This window comes from Lissotriton helveticus, chromosome 10, assembly GCF_964261635.1.
Source record: "Lissotriton helveticus chromosome 10, aLisHel1.1, whole genome shotgun sequence".
NCBI lineage: Eukaryota > Metazoa > Chordata > Amphibia > Caudata > Salamandridae > Lissotriton > Lissotriton helveticus.
This window is the reverse complement of record NC_136071.1, coordinates 296,058,530-296,078,202: the sequence shown is the minus strand read 5'-3', so window position 1 is coordinate 296,078,202 and position 19,673 is coordinate 296,058,530. Positions and strand designations below refer to the sequence as shown.

The 19,673-nt window shown below is 43.7% G+C and overlaps 1 protein-coding gene across 1 annotated transcript in view; it reads left to right on the top strand.

The window, feature by feature from the left end:
• The window catches only part of LOC144784001 (uncharacterized), a 1,599,281-nt gene that overhangs the window by 1,170,106 nt on the left and 409,502 nt on the right, over positions 1–19,673 (top strand). The window contains exon 23 of the mRNA XM_078662713.1: positions 11,888–12,013. Within this exon, the coding sequence (XP_078518839.1) occupies positions 11,888–12,013 (126 nt within the window). The remainder of the gene's footprint in view (positions 1–11,887; positions 12,014–19,673) is intronic.

Below are 19,673 nucleotides of genomic sequence, written 5' to 3'. Positions count from 1 at the left end.
AAAGTTTGTTTTTTAATAGTTTATGTTTTTTATCATGTAGAGTTCGATAAGGTACTTAATCACATTTGCATTGTTTGTTGCTGTTGTTAGGAAGATTAGTTTTAATTTAAATTAAGAGAACATTTAAATAATTTAGGGAGGTAAGTTAAGGATGTTGAGGCATTTATGTTAATTAAAAAATGCTTTTTCTTACCTGTGTTGTTGTATAATCTGTTATAGTAGTTTTTGTGGATCTTCTTTTTCTCTCTCTCCAGCAAAGTAACACTCTTCTGCTGTGTTTGGCCAATAAACGGTAATTTTCTTTAAGTTAGGTAATTGGTTTGTGGTCTTTTAGTTTAAATTGTTTGGTTGAGATACGTTTTTGGAATTTGGTAACAGTTACTTTTTAATCAGGTAATTATATGTGTTGTTTGGTAGGTGTTTATAATATATCTTTTGTTTTAGATATTTAAAAATAGTGGTTAATAATTTTATTTTATAATATATAATTGGTAAATATGATATGTATATGTGAATAAATATGTTTTAGTGAGTATATATTTTTTTGAGAATGTATATATTTATTTACATTTTTATAATTGTTTTATATTTATTTTAAATATATATTCTCTTTATATATGTTGGTATTATTAAATATTATTTGTTTTAATATGTTAAATTATTATATAGTTGCAAGGAGTGTTTATTTAATGTTGAATAGTATTATCGATATTTTTTGTATAAGTTATAAATATATTTGTAAGTCGATTAGTGTTATCGATATTTTTGTTGTGTGTCTGTTCAATTTAAAAATGTTGATATTTTTGTTTTTGATATGTTTGTAGTCTATATTTTTGTTCACAATATTTATTAAGGTGATAATTAAATATCGATATTTGTAAAAACTTGTTTATGTATAGGATGGCGATATTTTTGTATACGATATTTTCACCTCAATATATTCTTGTACGTCGGTGTTTTTGTGATCGATAATTTAACAGTGATCCATCAGGAACACAGGATCAGATAAGTATTTTCATGGGGCAAGAAATAAGACATAAATGTCAGTGCAAAGCGCTGTTACTGTCTTGCTATAGTAATGCAGCTGTCTTTCTCTCTGTTTTTTGTAGGTAGCGGAGACAACGGTGTCCACCAAGTGGAGGAGGCACCCGAAAAAAGAACACCAAGATGAGGAGGACCGGTAAGGGAAACAACACCGCAACGAAGCAGGACGCGGACAAGCATCCCGATGCCCCGGAAGTGAAGTTAAGACCCAGGAGGTAACCAAACGTCTCCCGAAACAGTAATGCGAAGCATCACTGCTTCGGAATGGCTGCGTTATGAACTGTATAGCTGGCCACCGTGCATGTGTGCCCCTGTACATCGGCCATATTTGTAGTTTGCCGTCCCCCCAGGGATTGGCAATCGTGATAAGCACAGGACCCACATCAGGGCATACCCTTTCAACTTAGGGCGGCTATGGCAAGACAAAAAGATGATGGACATAATGCTGAACATCTCAAGTGTTCACCTCAGTCACAGATCGGGGCTAAATCCATTGTTTTTTGGCTCACCATGCCACCCTGGTTTGAACCAAGCCATATGCAAATCAGTCTTGACCTTGCTACCCATGGGAACAGTCCAGCCCGAACTGCCAAGCCAGGTACGCCTTGGACTGGAAACACGCAACCTGGGACCATTTTTGGTGTATCACCCCTCATCTGGCAGGCTAACTTTAATCCATTGGCACAGTGAGCTCGGGGCTCACGTCTGGGCATGCCCCTTCAAATTAGAGCAACTCTCGCAACACAAAAAGAGGATGGACTGAATGCTGAACATATCAAACATTCACATCAGTCATAGATCTGGGTTAAAGCAATCATTTTCTTGCTCACCATGCACACCCCAGGTTGGACCAAGCCATATGCAAATCAGCCTTGACCCTGCTCCCTTTGGGAACAGTCCAGCCCGAACTGCCAAACTAGGTCATCCATGGACCATAAACAAGCATTCTGGGACTGGCTTTGAGGTATCAACCCTCATCAGTCAGGCTAGCTTGTGTCCAGTGGCACAGTGAGCACAGAACCCATGTCTTGGCATACCCTTTCCACTTAAGGCAACTATAGCAATACAAAACGATGATGGACAGAATGCTGAACAGATCAAAAATTCACACCCAATGACAGATCTGGGTTAAATACATTATTTATTTGCTCACCATGCTACCCCTGTTTGGACCCAGCCAATGCAAATCAATCTTGACCCTGCTCCCCATGAGAACAGTCTAGTGCAAACTGACAAGCGAGGTACTCCCTGGACCTGAAGCAATTATCGTGGGACCGGTTTCAGGATATCAACCCTCATCAGCCAGGCTAGCTTGAAACCAGTGGCACAGTCAGCATGGGACCCACGTCTTGGCATACCCTTCCCACTTAGGGCCATGATGGGCGGAATGATAAAAATGTCAAACCATCAGGAGAGCAGAAAAATTGATTATGGGCAGGAAAAGGAAGATAATTAATCTGCGAAAAGCTACATCACAAAATCTAATAAGACTAGAGCTGAGACTAATGTTGATTACAGCTCGGATTACAATTAACTGCATCAGCTATTGTATAGTCAGACAAGGGGCGACTAATAGCACCATAAGATTTTATATTAACAAAAAACTGTTGAAACAACATGGTGAAGCATCAGTGGCAGACCCTTGTGTTGAGGATTTCATGACCAAGCATAATCTAGCAACCATAAATGGATTGCACAGAATGACAAAACCTACTCAGAAGCTATTGTTAAAGCAGAACATTTAAACAACTAGTTGCCCTTCAGACATCGAGAGGGCATTGATATACCAAAACTCTAGGTATATTCTGGAGTCTTATTCGACATAGCGACAACCATAATTAGGACCTTATTGTGAGTTTGGCAGTCCCGTGGACCACAGTATCAGCGGTGGCGGGCCAATTGCTGTGAGCTTGGCGGTCCAACCACCGTATTAGGAGTTGGGCGGATCGGCTTTGGGAAGATTGCCACTGGACTGCCCAGACCACTGGGTTCGCAGTCAGGGAAAGGCAACTACCACAGAGCGCTACAGGGGAGCTGCACTGCCATCCATAATACAAGTTGCCTGTTTCATGAGCAGACCGCAGTGGTCTGATCACCTGCTTTAAGGTGGCAGAGGTGAAGGATTTAGGGTGGGAACTCATCCCTTTCTCCTTCTTCAAGGAAGATGAGGATGTGAAAACCTTTCTCCGGGTCCCCCCTTCACAGCAGGATTTTCACCCAGAGGATTAACACTCTGTTTGTAGCTATCTTCAGTTGAGTCCATTTCAAACTATATACCCATTGCCAGGACTGTCCACATATGGGCTGAACCAGGGTAATGAGTATATCGTTTTTCCAACATATATCATGCATATGTGTTCATTCTACACATGTGCAGTCAAAATGCACACAGAGGCATCAATATATGTGTAATAAAATACTCACTGCTGCTACAAGATGCCTGCTCCCATACCTGTGGTCAAATCGTAATACGGCGGTCTTTGGACCACTAGCACCTTGGGCTGTTGCCTGGGGTAGGCGCAGACCTATGGCGGCCGGACCTCAAAACTCTTAATAAGGCCTTTAGATTTTAACTTGAACACAAAGTCAATAACATCCTTCTTACACTTCAGAATCCTCTATCTACCTTTTTATGAGTTTGACTCATGATGAAACAACTCTTCACAACTAATGGCATGTGCCGACTTTGCAGCTCGGGGATGGAAACACTGTAACACATACCCTCCTTACAGCCTGAGTTATTAGACATTCATAAGAATCTACTGAAACAGTCTTTCTAATACTGAAGGGATAGGATAAGAACAATACGTGAGGCAACTTGATTCTGTTGTAGAGCCACTTCACCAAAGCATGGGACAGATGACAAGATTTTTTATCTGTGACAAATGGGAGATAGGAAAGTTAACTTTTGATTACTTAAACCAGCGGAAAATTGGAACAAAAGGAAGGAGTTTGTATGCTTTTTTAACGTTTTAAATTATGGACGTAGTGTCAGTATTTTAACTTCATGCCTTTTTTTAATTTTTCATACATTGTATATGGTTTTAATTAACTGAAACAATCAAATATTCTCTTATCTGATCTGATGGTTCGCTTACATATCTACTCGACAACCTCCCAAATTATTATTTTTCCTGGACTATTGTGCTCCCGATTCACAAAAGTAATCTGAGACAAAATCCTACCTTTATGACTTTCGGTATTCACAAAGTGCATTTAGGAGTAGTAAAGTTACTCCAAAATGCACTTTGTGAATACCGAAAGACGTAAAGTTAGGATTTTGTCTCAGATTACTTTTATGAATCGGACCAGCTATTTTGGTGTTGAGAATGTAGGGAAGAAAGTCTTGGTTGTTTGTTGACTTGTGCCCTGCTGTGGTATTCTTTGTCAAGGCAATGTGTGGAACTGCTTGTACAGTTGATCAGTTTCTTGGCGAAGGTTTAATTAGTTTTGGCAATATTGGTGATTTGGTTGCTCCATTTTATGTTTGGCTCATATGCTCTGTTGGCCAGTTTCTGGGGTGGCTTTTTGCAAAAGTGCCCCTGCCTGATCAGAGTTTCTGACCTTGAAGCATTGATAGCTCCCATAGCTTTGGAGTGTTTGGAGTACGAATTGCCTTTATTATGTTATGCATGTTTTTTTTAACAAAGAAAAACATATATTGTGAATGGTCCAATCAGGCAACGAATAAAAATCCAAAATACAATAATATGTCCAAAATGGGAGTCCACTGCCAATCATTGATGAGAACCCTATTTATGTTGCTTGGATTCTAAGTATTTATTCACGTTCTAAAATACGAAGGGGCATATTATCAAGAACGGCGTTAAAATTATCGCTGGGTTAGCGGCAGAAAACTGCCGGTAAAGCGGCAATAATAGGCTTGATAGTATGCCTTAAAGAATTCCAAATAGAAGCCCATATTGACACCAGAACATGCACTTCTATTGGAATTCTCAAGGGAATTTTATCAAGCCCATTATCGCCGTTTTAGCAGCAGTTTTCTGCCGCTAAACCGGTGATAATTTTCAATGCCATTCTTGATAATATGCTCCGTAGTTTGAAAAAATAATCGCATTAAATCACTGTCTTGTTACCGGGTTCTGGTTTGTATGGGACCAATGGCACAACTGCTATTCACCAAAGGTGTAAAATAAAGGGGTTTCCAAAAGTATGTCATAAAGTTATGTCAATATCTACACGTGTTCAGCAATAATTGATCTCATTCATTCCATGAGGCCGATTCCGATTCCGGTCAGTCGGATGCCCTTCCAACGGCATCGGTGTGTGCCGGCTGGATTCCATTCTGACCAAACCATTCTGATGGCCTCGGTCGGAATGGAATCCGACTCGGATTTCCGGATGGCTTACGAAGGGCTCGGAGAGCCTGTCTGCCTTCCGGAAATCCTTCAGTACTACCCAGTCACCTCTTTACAACCGAGGGAGTATGATGGCGGTTTTTCACTGCCTTTTCGTGCCGGTGTTTCCAGCATAAAAAGGCAGTCGGAAACTGTTTCTGGGGGCCCCCAGCAGGGCCACCATGGGTGCGAGGCCACCAAATGGCGACCTGGGGACACCTATGGTGCCCCTCTGTCGATCCCTGCACCCGATGGCAGGCAGCTTGGGGTGCCGGCCACAGGGTGCAGGGATGAACTGCACCCCTGCTTTTCGCAATGCAGACATGCATTCCGCTAAGAATGCATGCCTGCATTGTGAAGTATACGAGTACAGTCGCATCGTATTAGCAGGGCCATAACCGACGACAGCAGGTCGGTCGGTTACGGCTCCTGAATGATGTCGGACGGACCTGAGTCCATCTGACATCGGAATAGGCCCCCATGTGGGATGGGTGTGCCAAGATCTGGGTCCCGTGCTTGCCATTGGACATGATGATTCCATCTCCAAACCAATGGGCAGACTTCTTGTGGATGATACTTTTGAGTTATGTCCCATGGGTGATGGGATGATCTGCTTTTGTGGTGTGCTTGTTTCTGTTCTTTTACACCATACTTTCATGAGGAAGTCAAGATGCCATGCTGAAACCTACTCTTACATGGTTCTGTCTTTGTGTGGTGATACCTTGAAACCTGCATTGCCAACAGCTCAGGGTGTCTCACTCCACACCGCACCCTGCAACTGCATGAACTTGCATGGCTCTGGCAGCCCACGTACCCAAGCACGGGGGACACTGCAAAAGTGGCTGGCAGAGCATTTCATGAAAAAGCAGCTGTGAAAGATAGGCAGGCCTGCACTTTGAAGAGCCCCAGGACATTTATTAGGTGATGGATTCTTCACTTAGCCGGTGTCACAAAGTGGGATCGCTATTAGGCCAGAGATAACCTGAAGGAAATTGCGGAAGAAAGAAACAGGATTCAGGGTATTTATTGGTATTTCAAGACAAAATAAAACAACAACAAAACGTCCGGTTGGGGAAAAGGACAAGCTTGTGAAATCGTATGGTCCCGTTTTCACCAGGGCTTCTCCTGGACTTGTGGTTAATAATAGGTCTTGCCCGCTTCTCAGGAGATGGTATTGCCGGTGGTATCAAAAGAGAGAAAAAATAAATAAATTGGAATCAGTCATTGGGGAAGAGTGCTTTCTTTAGCAAGGGATAGGGTGTCTCTTGTCTTGGTGCCTTCTCCTGGGACCGCTCTGTTCGACTTGGGCTGAAGACGGCTGTAATGCCAGAAACCAGTCCTCGGAAGCTTGTTTCCATTCCAGGGAAGGCATGGCTTGGCAGTTCGGGCTGGACTGTTCCCATGAGGCACAGGGTCAGACTGATTTGCAGATGGCCATGTCTGAACTGGGGTGGCAGAGTGGGCTAAAGAACGGTGATGGATCAAACCCAGATCTTTTGACTGGGTGTGAGTGTTTGATTGGTTCAGATGCTCCGTCCATCACCAACCCCTTTTGTACCGCTTTTGGCCGCCATAAGTGTGGCAGGGTATGCTCAGACGTGAGTCCCTTGCTCACTTTGCCACTGGATTGAAGCAAGCCGGGCTGAAGACGGCTGTAATGACAGAAACCGGTCCTCGGAAGCTTGTTTCCGGTCCAGGGAAGGCATGGCTTGGCAGTTCGGGCTGGACTGTTCCCATGAGGCACAGGGTCAGACTGATTTGCATATGGCCATGTCTGAACTGGGGTGGCAGAGTGGGCTAAAGAACGGTGATGGATCAAACCCAGATCTTTTGACTGGGTGTGAGTGTTTGATTGGTTCAGATGCGCCGTCCATCACCACCCCCTTTTGTACTGCTTTTGGCCGCCATAAGTGTGGCAGGGTATGCTCAGACGTGAGTCCCTTGCTCACTTTGCCACTGGATTCAAGCAAGCCGGGCTGAAGACGACTGTAATGCCAGAAACCGGTCCTCGGAAGCTTGTTTCCGTTCCAGGGAAGGCATGGCTTGGCAGTTCGGGCTAGACTGTTCCCATGAGGCACAGGGTCAGACTGATTTGCATATGACCATGTCTGAACTGGGGTGGCAGAGTGGGCTAAAGAACGTGATGGATCAAACCCAGATCTTTTGACTGGGTGTGAGTGTTTGATTGGTTTAGATGCTCTGTTCATCACCACCCCCTTTTGTACCGACTCGGGATATGTTCCTGTCCTGTTCTCTGCCATCCAAGCCACAAGCTCTTCCTCTCCTCTGGGGAACACCGCTTCCGCCTTCGTCAGAAAGCCCGCCCTTGTTGTTGCGCTTGGGGGCTCTTCTGATTGGCTGGTTCCTGATGACATCATGGACCACACCTCCGGGGATTCCTCCGGAAGGTTTTGGTTAAAGGGCCCCGGTTCCTCTTGTATAAGAGGCGAGATGACATGATTGAGTGTTTTGGCAGCCTCAAAAGGTAACACAGTCCGTAATTCATCGGATTCGTGACACCCAGGTATCACCTAGCAACATGCAACTGGGAGTAGCTTGCAGCTCTTGGCTGGCCAGAAGCTGCCCCATAACAGGAAGCGACAGACTCATAAAGCCTTATTATTTATTAGAAGAACAGTGAGCCCTGGAACCCAAAGCCAGAAACTGCAGGGAAGTTTCTATAAAAATGTGATAGATCTGCTCTCCACGTGAGGGTGACATGGGTAGGGATCAGGATAGTTGGCTGCAGAGCAGGCTGGGTTAGGCTCAATCACAAACATTTATTTCAGTGGGGCTTCAATACAAATCACGAGGCATTGTTACTTATATTTACTTTTAGTTCTAATACGATTTTAAACGTTTATTTGTTTTTATATATATTGCTTGATTTGACCCATTGGTAGTAGAAATGCTGCAAATTCACCTGATACTGAAGTTATGAATAAAATCAGTAATAAGCAAAAACAATAGGTCTGGCCTTTAATGTGGCAACACATGGTCCAGCTACTGACTTTCCCAATGCTTGTGAAAGCTTGAAAAGCCATCTTGGAATAGGTCTGCATACTATGTTATTGGTTTACTATTCCAGGATAACCACCATGTTATTATGTAATCTGTGACCATGTTTGAGCATAAAACAAAGATATAGTATGGTAAGCTATCGAAAGATGGTTGCAGTGCTTGTGCACGCACAGGCAACAATGTTTTAATGGTTTGGCATACATTTAGCATTGGTTTCCAACATGCAAGGCACATTAAACAGCAAGCTGTCAACTTAATAGAAATATTAAATAAATACACTACAATGTAAGTAAAGAAATCTACTAACACGTCTGGACAAGACTGTTGAAAAGCTGAAGACATGGCTCAGCAGCTCTCTAAAGCAAGAAAACATGAAGAAACAAGCAACATAAATGCAGGAACAGATTCAGAAAACAGAACTACAGTTTGCAAAACTTTATGGAATATAACTGTTAATAAAATATTAAAACAAAGCATTGATGGCTATCTTTTACCTTTCAATCGGCATGTTTTATAATTGGATAATGCCTCAAAAAACTAAAGAGGCATTTATAAAGTAAAAGGTGATACACAGGAGAGTGGCACAAAAGTTTAGTTGTCCATCGTGCTCTGGGGCCTGACATACCATTGGGTATTCTTCCTCCCTTGAACCCAATCTACTCTCCCCCACTTTTAGTGTACTTACCTGTTTAACTATAGGAATTTGATATTTTTGCAATCAATATTTCTACATCGATATTTTTTTCAACAACATTTTTGCAATTGATATTTTAACATGGAACCGCCAACCAGTGCCTTTGGGGAAATCAGCGCCTTAAAAACAGTAAAACTGAAGTGAGCGGTGTATCAGTGTGTGGGAAAACAAAAGCACTGGTAAAGCCAAAAACAAATATCAAAGTCAAAATGAAAAAAGTCACTACAGGGAGAGATTTGTCTATGAGCCCTGGGATTAAATTGCACTAATCTGTTAATGGATGTTCACATTTACACAAGACAAAATGCTTAATTTGCAGTGAGGAGAACCAATGGTGGAAGTGGACTGACCCACTGACCCATTCTGTATTCTGTGGTGGGCAGAGAAAAATGTTGATGGCAATTTAAGGGATCAATTCAGGAGGGAGACCCTTAATTTTTTAAGGCAAAATTGGCTTTTAGTTGCCTCCAGCCTAAAAGTGCCTCTCCTTCAATATAAGTCTATGGGAAAAATACATTCTCCGATTTTGTTTCAAAACCTCTCACTTTCCAGTTTTAAAATGTTGATATGTATGATGCAGTAACTATGGCAGCCTAAATCCCCACTACATACGTCTGTATCTATGTACTTTATTGAGATTTGTATTCACCATGGGCCTGCTGAGAAAACTATAGCTGCGTGTAGTCCAGACTTGATCACACATTCCTGCAAAAGCTAGCATGGAATTAAATAAACAAATAGAAAGGACCTCATTGGAAGTTAGTTTATGAGAGATAGCTGCCAAATCAGGGCAGATAGGATTTCTGCCACTTTTTGGAGAATTCACACATCGTCCAAAGTCGAAATAAGTCCCAAAGTCTTTACAATATACCACGGGGTGAATTCAGTCAACTAGGCCTCAATCTCTTTACTAAATCAACGATTTCATGAATAGCTCATATATATTTTTCCAAACTGGCTATAACCATGGTTACCCTCATCCTTCCCCATCTCCTCTTCCCACCTGTTCCCTTTCCAGTTGTAAGGACCTAGCAGCCAGTGTCTCAAACAGAAATGTATCCTGTAAACAAACCTTCTCATCCCCTCAAAATTATACAATATCTCAGAACAGGAGAGCATTGCTTTATTATGGTCCGTCTAAGACTACCATGTATTTGTAACTAATAGCTGGTGTCATGGTCATTGGTTTGAAATGAGCTACATAGAGTATAATAGTTTTTTTCCTCACATCACCATTCCACTGGGTATGCCTTCGAAGGTATAAGAAATTATGTTTCCCACTTATGATACTTGTTAGGGAGCGAATTGTAGCTCACCTATAGCTTTTAATATCATTATTTACATAGGTGACCACCTTTTCCACTGTTAATTCCATGTAATACTGCAAATATTTAGGCCTCATTTATAATTTGACAGATTGTACTTCGCAGCACCAGGTCAGTGGAGGGATGTACATAGCTTCCCTGGGTTACTCCTGCCATATTTAGAGTTCTCTGCCAGGCAGGACAAGATCTCTGGTCCTTCAGTGGAGAAGCTGCCATGCTGATGGCTCCACTGTAGGCACTGAAGCCTTGCTGCTTGGGTGTGATCTTCAATTTGAATGCACACACTGTAACGTTTTTTGTTTTTTCTAAAACTAACTCCCCAACCTGTAGTTCTTTTAAAAAAAAATATGTTCTTATCACACTGGGAGTTTTATCCCAGCATGTGACGGTAATTAATTTCTGTTTCTGTTCGGGACCGCCAGGCTTTCACTGGCAGTCCTGAACATGCAAAAAGGTTGGATGGTCAGAGGTTTCTAACAGTGGATGTAGCTCTTGACAGAAACATGGTTGTTCCCTAAATCTAAATATAACTGATGGACTACGAGTTTGGGGGGCAAGGTACTCTGTGGTGGAGTACTCTGTCTCTCAAACCTTAAATATGGCCCTTAATCACATTAAGGGCCCCATTTAGAGAGAGAAAATAACCTGAGTAAGCTTTCATTTTGGACAGGAAGAGCACTCGATTCTATTTATTCAAGGCATTAGGGATATTGTCTTCAAACAATGATGTGCAGCTTTACACACAGTCCTACTAGATTCTTTAAAAATACCAGTGGCGGCTCCTCCGCTGAGGCGGAGGAGTGTTGCCCCATTTAGCAAAAAGGAAAAATAAAATGACAATAACGTATTGTTATTATCATTTTTCGTATCCTACTGCATAGGCCTTATTCAATGTGGAGCGGGTTTGGGCTGGCCAGAGCACAGGAGAAATGGTTTGCACTCCCTAAGTGGGATGAACTATTTGGCCGGCCCTCTTGGGCCGACCAAACAGTTCATGCGCACTTTACATGTTCCCTACCAAGCTGTATTACACAGCCTGGTGAGGAACATGCAGAGGCTCCCTGTTCCCGTATGACCACCAAACCACGGCACTCAGACCAATCACAACCATGCATTGCAGCATTGTGATTGGCTCAGGGGAGCCTGTGTGCCGGGTGCTTACTGCTGCCGGCCGACTGGTCAAACAAAGAAGGAAGAGGACGCAAGGGAGGCCGGCCATTCGAAGGTGAGTGTTTTATTTTTTCCTAATTAACCCCCCACCCCCCCATCCGGTAGCAGCCGGAACTGAAAAATATCCCCAGAGCATTGTAGACCTTTAGTTATTTTCCGACTTGCTATTTCTGTTCGTTCAGGTTACCAAAACTGCATAATGATCGTCCTCAACTATTTTTGAAAGTTCCACTTTTCTTGTAAGATCCTGAACACTGCCATCTTTTCATTTTCAGGCTTCCCCTATATCATATAGGTTTGACGCCCGAATTGAGAGACATTTTGATTCTCATAATTTGCATACGGCAGATAATGCATACAGTGTGCAGGATGGAAATGAGGAGCCATCGCTACCGAACAAGGTACAATTTCTATTCCAATTCATATTTTTAATAGCCAAAACTACACATGATATATCTTTCTAACCAGTTTGTCACTTAGGGGCCGATTATGATGGCGGACAGACCTGAGTCCGTCCGCCACCATAGCGTAGAGGGAACCTCCGCATTGCCTGCGGAGTTCCCTCCTGTGCAATTAGGATGTGACCGCCACCCTGGCGGTCACAACCTCTATTTTTACCATTGCGGCGGGTGCGGCTTCAAGCTGCACCCGCCGCAATGGTAAAAAATTCAGACATTGCATTTGTATGCAGAAAGCGGCAGGCACTGTGCGGTGCCTGCCGATTTCTGCATACAAATGCAGGGGGGTACCATAGGTACCCCCCATGTGCACCCCCCGACCCCCCTTCACCAAGGGGGCCCGCAACGGGCCCCTGAAGTCAATGTCCGTATGCTTTTCCACGGCGTAAAAGCCGCCGTGGAAAAGCATATGATTTCCGCCATCCTAATATGGCTGGCGGTGTCTGATAGACACCGCCAGCCATGTTAGAGCTTTTCCGCCGCGGTCGGAAGGCGACCGCAGCGGAAAAGCTGCAGACGGATTTTGAGACCCACCGCCATCCTAATTTGGCGGTGGGTCTTTTGTGCCTCCGCAGCGGTTTTCCCGCATCCTTCGGGCCGGCGGTGGCTTCCGCCGGCCCGGAGGATGCGGGAAAACCGTGATCTTAATCGAGCCCTTAGCTTGTTGTTCTGAATTGGAATCAACTTTTTATATTATATATCCAAGTTTCCGTTCTGTATTATATGAATCATTGAATGTAATTTTGTAATTCGAATACTTACCTACGGCAATGTGCACCTTCTTCATTCACATAAACACGTTTAAGAAATATGCTGTGCTGAAAATGATGCACTGGCAATCTATGCTATAGGGGTTATTCAATAAGTTTTTCTTTTGAAGATGTTATTGGTTTTGAACATAAACAGTTGTACATCAATACATCTAAAGAAGTAGTAACAGGGTTATCAATGTGAACTTGAATCGAGGATCATCACCATAAACTACATCATAGTATTGCAATTATCAGCAACATCTAGGGGCATATTTATGTGGGAGTTGCCTCTCCCTTGCACCACTCAACAAGGTGCAAGAGCAACGCAACTCTTCAGTTTGATTTATCAAGGCCACCTTGTGTGGCCTTGCATGGCTTGATAAAGCCAGGTTAACACAATGCAGTGCAAATCGCTTGGTTAGGTTACAGTGCCCCAAGGAGGTATTACATGGGTGGATCGTGGGTGGTCCCATGCATCCACCAATAGATTTCAGCGCAGACCCAGATTTACCATCAATGGTAAACCTAGGAATGCCTCAAAATGCTACACCTTCCCAGGTAAGACGTAACAAGGAGAAAGGTCTTTATTTCTCCTGGTTACTTCCTCTTTCTATGTTCTGCAGCACACATAGAAAGAGGGAAATCCCTCAGGGGATTCTTTTTGTGCAGGAAGGTGCCCGTTCCTGCACAAAAAACAACCCTGCTTACAACGCAGTCACCCTTGCACCATGGTGTGAGAGTGCCTGCATTGGCGCTGGGCAGCTAAAAGGGCACAAGGGAAGGACAAGAATGTGTCTTATTGTGTTAAATATGGTGCATTCCTGCTCTTCACGCAGCGCAGCGCAGCAAGGTGGCTTGCTGTGGTGCGCTGCATGAAAGCGACCTAAATATGCCCCTTGGTTCTAAAGGAGTAGAAACAGGGTTATCAATGTGAACTTGAATCAAGGATCGTCACCATAAACTACACCACAGTATTGCAATTATTAGCAACAATTGGTTATATCATAGAAGGCAGACTGTAGTTTTTTTACTAACTTTTTGTGCAGGTAAATAAATAAATAATACCCTATTTTTTGAATGAATAAATGAATAACAGATAGCTCAATAAAATAAGAGTCAAGATTCGAGGTAGTAGGAGTTTGCAGGTTTATTACAGCATAACAGGACAACCTGCATAGGAATAGGATGGCAGGGCCCAGCAGCGCTGCTGGGGACAGGATCAGGACAAGGGCAGGAAGGGATAACATTTTAATAACAATACATGAGCATATATACATAGCGCAAACACATAGCATTACATTGCAGTAGGCGTAGCAGTGGGTGGAGCAGAAGGTGTGACGCGTAGCAGTCGCGAAAGATAAGGGGGAAAATGGGTGTAACAGGGCGTATACATAGACATGTGATGCAAACGTAACAGAATATGTCATGAATGGGGCGGAAACCATGGAGGGGGCTACCTGAGGAGCCGGGACCTCTAACCTGATGGTGCGCGAAAACTTGCAATGACGTATCACTAGGAGAAGCTGGGGGCTATGAACTCTGTGCTAGGAGCAGAGACTGGAGTCTGGAGAGTCAGGGCGACATGTACCTAAACAGTATCTAGTATCTGATGTTTAGAGAACATGTTGATATAAACTAGAAGTCAGGAGGGGAAAGGCTAACAGACACTAAGACTGGACCATGCATTATTCTACATGTAGTGCGTGATGAGGAATACTAAATGACCATTAAATACAGTATTTCTCTTACATGGAGCCGAAAAGGCTAGACAATGACGGAAACTATTGATGCAGTTCAGTAGCTTAGGAATGCAGAGAAGGAGGACTGAACTGATAACTGGAATCATAACATACTTTTGGCAGACTCAGAGGCAGAGCCAGCCTGAACCGGGCACTGCGTGGCAGGAAGTAAGTGAAGGGTCGAGGATACAGGTGGGGGCTGTATCGCTCCTCAGCGAGGCTTCAGGAGACAGGAGCTGAATCTGATGTCCAGGCCCTTTTGAGGCCTAGAAACGGGGACTGTACAATGAAATAACGTGCACACTGAGAAACGTGGCAACGTAGCTTTACATAGGCCTGATATTCGTAGTATTCACGAGGACTGGAAACTGGCATACTAGAGGTGGACACAACTGTAATTGCGTCATTAATCGAACATAGGGAATACATATGCATATTAATCATGCACACATAACATATGATGGATGACACGTAGGGACACAGAACATGGCAAAATTTACTTTTCCACATTCCCTCCTTGTCACTACGTTTCCATCAGGAAACATCAATTTTCATGATACCGTCTATCATTTCATACAGTATCATTTGTTCGTCTCGAATTATCCTGGAACGGGATTTAGAACGGGGCTTGGGACTAGGAATACAAGAGGTAGCACAAATGCCGCAAATCGCAGGGCCACATTGTATACAGAGACAGCAGCTGAATATGATCGCTACTGCAATACCTAGAAAGGACAAGACTTTCCATCCCCATGCGGAAATTATATTCCAGAACCAACCGGACCATGTCCAGGTGCCTGGATCTTGGTGTATCAGATGGGCAATCTTATGGAGTCTGGTTATAGCTGAATAAACAGACGGTGCGTTATTAGGAATGAAAATGCAGCAACTAGATCCGATGACTCTACAGGCCCCGCCCCTATCGGCCAGTATGACGTCAAGGACGAGACGATTCTGTAAAACGACAAATCTCATAGCAGATTGCTCTTCGGTTAAGTTACCTAGAGCAGAGGCAGTCTCATTTACTACAGCTTCGAGGGTTCTTGTTAACCTACGGATTAGCTTACTATTCTGGATAGGTCCTATAAAGAAAAAGAAACCTCTATTGAAATCTGTATACTGTTCTAGAGTAGTTTCAGTATAATCGACAATTGGGGACTCCCTTCTATGTCTAATGTGTACTAGATGTGTGTTTCTGTGATAATCAGATGGGGCTAGAAAAACAGGTGGCAGTAGGAAGGCAATGTAACAGGTTCCCTCCCAATCGAGGGGCAGACGAACATATGCAGTTTGACCACAAATAAAATAAGAATGACGTGAAGCTTTGAAAATAGATTTCCCACTGTCACTATACTTGACAATAGTAGTACAATCACTATGTCCTACATGTACGGAACCATTATTTCGGACACATAATTCGCCTTTAACTGGTAGTACTGAAATAGCAGGTAAGTCTGGAGTAGAAGCAGACTGAACATTCAGGACCATGAAATTCGACGAATAATTACCTAAGTTATACACTTCATTTTCTAGATCTGAACCTGTTCTGTGGGGGAGACCTTGCTTGTCTGGGAAACATGTACTGTTAAGAAAAGACATATCTGTTGAGGATGACGTTAACGTGGACCATGCTCCACACGAACCATTATGTGAAAATGGATAAGGAAAAAGTGGCAGGACTCCCTTCGGTGTCTGGAAAGGGGGGAGTCGACCACACACCCAACAATTAGTGGCATTGCTGGTCTGGTGTGAGTAATGTAACATACGGATGAATGAGTTATTTCGCATAGCGAGGCGGTAAGAGAGTTCATGAGGAGGCAGATCACTAAACATGTGCTCTACAGCTGCATTAGCAGACTTATTTACATGAGAAACTGGGAAATACAAGAAAAATGCATAACTGGTGCAGGAAATCATAATGCTGAGAAATAAAATGAAACATAGAAAAACGATACATCGGATTGAGTTTTGACTAACTCTCTCACTATGGGGGTCTACTTTATACATGTCAGAAACAGTCTAACCGTTTCACCTAGGGGAGGACTTATACAATCAAACTGACTGACTTATTTTACTAGACCGGAGTTTGAGTTTATACTCCTGTTGCGGAGTTTTCTCTAACAGGGGAGGGGTTGTAGCAATGTCTTTTGCGGGACAGTCCTTGAGAACAATGTTTTGGCAGTCCTTCAAATCCTGGGAAATGTTCTTTAAGACGGGTTTCAATCCATTAAATTGTTTTATATGAGAAAGGTGCACCCAGCCTTTGCGTCCTTCCAACTTCACGGCTGTACGGGTGGTGAGGAGGACCTGACGGGGCTCTTTCCATCGAGGCTCCAGCGGACTTGATCTGTCAAAATTCCTGACCATCACCATGGATCCTGGAACGATTTCATGCGGTGCCACCTCGGTATTGTCTGGAAATGCGGCGGCAACCTGTGAACGACATGAGTTGAGGGCAGACATCAAGGAAGCTAGGTAATCTGTCAGCATATTACTTGAAACATCGGTAATACTTCGGGGTCTAGGAGTACCCCACATGTTAGGGGGGCGGCCGAAAACGACCTCGTACGGGGACAGACCTGATCTGGAATGTGCGACCATGCGCATATAAAACAAAGCGACTGGTAGAGCTACTAGCCAGTCCACACCCTTTTCTTTGCATACTTTGGCGATACGGATTTTCAGAGTCTGATTATGTCTCTCTACGAGACCGGCTGCTTCAGGATGGCGTACACAATGGAACTTCCACTGGTACCCTAATAACAGGGAAACATGCTTCATGAGTTCAGATGAGAATGGCTGGCCGTTGTCAGAATATACGACTCTAGGGAGTCCATAGCGAGGGAAGAACTCACGGACCAACTGCTTGGCAGTGGTCGCGGCTGTGTAATCTGGGACTGGATATGCTTCTGTCCACCTGGACAAAGCGCATACAACTACAAGGACATACTTGAAACCTCGACATCGCTCCATCTGAATATAATCCATCTGGAGGACTTCAAAAGGGTGGTCAGGGGGCTGGAATCCACCTTGTTCCACCGGGACACTTTTACCTGGATTAAACTGACAACATATCATACAGGTACGGACTTTCTGCTTGGCTGCAGCTCGTAAGTGCTTGTTGAACCAGAGGTTCTGTATACTGTCTAACATGGCTTTTTCTCCTAGATGTGCTGGACTATGTGCGGTATTAATAATGACTTGAACCATGGAGTCGGGGAGAAACCATGTGGCTCTACCCTTCGTTAACCATCCTTGATCTGTCTGGACCCCTCCTTGTTCGGACCATTTCTTGATTTCCTCAGGAGTAGCATGTAACTGTATATCTATGACATCTTGTGTAGGGTCCTTAACTGTCATACATGTAGTCGGATCTGGAGTGTGTGTCATGTTAACTGGAATGTCTGGAGTCTGTGCTGTAAGCTTGGCTGTGCGATCTGCTAGATCATTACCTTGGGAAATGATGTCAGTAACTTTCGTATGTGCTTTACATTTCATGATAGCGATAGATGTCGGTAAATGTATGGCATTTAACAGAGCTTGAATAAGGAGACCATGCTGAATCTTGGTTCCATGAGAAGTCATGAAACCTCTCTCCTGCCAGAGCACTCCGAAGTCGTGTACAACTCCAAATGCGTAGCGTGAATCTGTGTAAACATTAACTTTCTGGTTCTTGGCGTGTATACAGGCTTGTGTCAGAGCAACTAGCTCTGCTGCTTGAGCGGACAGAGTGTCAATACGGTGTGTTTCAATAACTTCAGTGTCAGTAGTCACTGCATACGCGGCGACTAGTTCTCCTGTACTTGTTCTCATACATGAACCATCCACATAAAGTGTCAGGTCGGGATCTGGTAACGGAATATCTGTCAGATCTTGTCTTGGCTTTGTCGTAATGTTAACTACTTCTACACAGTCATGTGTGGCAAAATTCGAAGTAACTGATGGTAACAGTGTAGCAGGATTTAAAACGTTGCAGCGTCTGATTTCTATGTGTGGCTGGAACAGTGTCAGTTCATAACCTGTTAAACGTGCAATTGTCAAATGCTGAGTCTGTGTTCGGTTTAAAAGAACTTCCACGGAATGTGGAACTTGTACTGTCAAGGAATGTCCTAAGACTATAGAATCACATTGTCTGATAGCTAGTGCTGTGGCTGCAACTGACTTGAGGCACGCAGGCAGAGCCTGGGCTACAGGATCTAATGTGCTCGAAAAATAAGCACAGGGCTTGTATTGTCCTGCTTGATCTTGTGTGAGAACAGATAATGCTGTACCTTCGCGTTCAGTAACGAAAAGTGTAAAAGGCTTACTGTAGTTCGGTGTAGCTAGAACTGGAGCTTGGCATAAAGCTTTCTTTAACTCAATGAAACTAAGTGTATGTTCAGATGTCCAAGGGAGGGCAGTCGATACGGCTGCCTCCTGTGTCGTTAACTGTATCAGTGGCTTGGCTAGAAATGCATACTGAGGAATCCATTGTCTGCAATAAGAAGTAAGGCCGATAAAAGCACGTACCTCCTTCTGGGTCTTGGGCTGAGGAAGACTCGCTATTAACTGGATACGGTCTGGTGTCAACTGCCTACCCCTCTTGGACAGTAAGTGTCCTAAGTATACCACTTGCTGGACACAGAATTGGAGCTTAGAAGGGGACACCTTGTGCCCCATCTCGGCCAGGAAATACAAGACTGTAAGGGATGCTCGCTCGCAAGCACGTTCAGAACGGGCTGTGATCAGTAGATCATCGACATACTGGAGCAGGGCAGTGTCAGTTGGCATGTGAATGTTGTCTAGTTGTCTCTTAAGTGCTTGACTGTAAATACTAGGACTTTCTGTGAAACCTTGAGGAGCTCGTGTGAACATATAGCTCCTTCCATTTAAACAAAATCCGAAAAGGAACTGGCTGTCTGGATGAATAGGAACACTGAAAAACGCGTTCTTGAGGTCGATTACAGTAAAGAACGTGGCTTCGGAATCAATGGCTGTCAATAGGGAAGAGATATCTGGGACAACTGGGTACTGAGGAACAATACATTTATTAAGTTCTCGTAAGTCAATCACTAATCGATATACTGGGGGTGCATTAGGATCAGTACGTTTCATGACTGGAATGATCGGAGA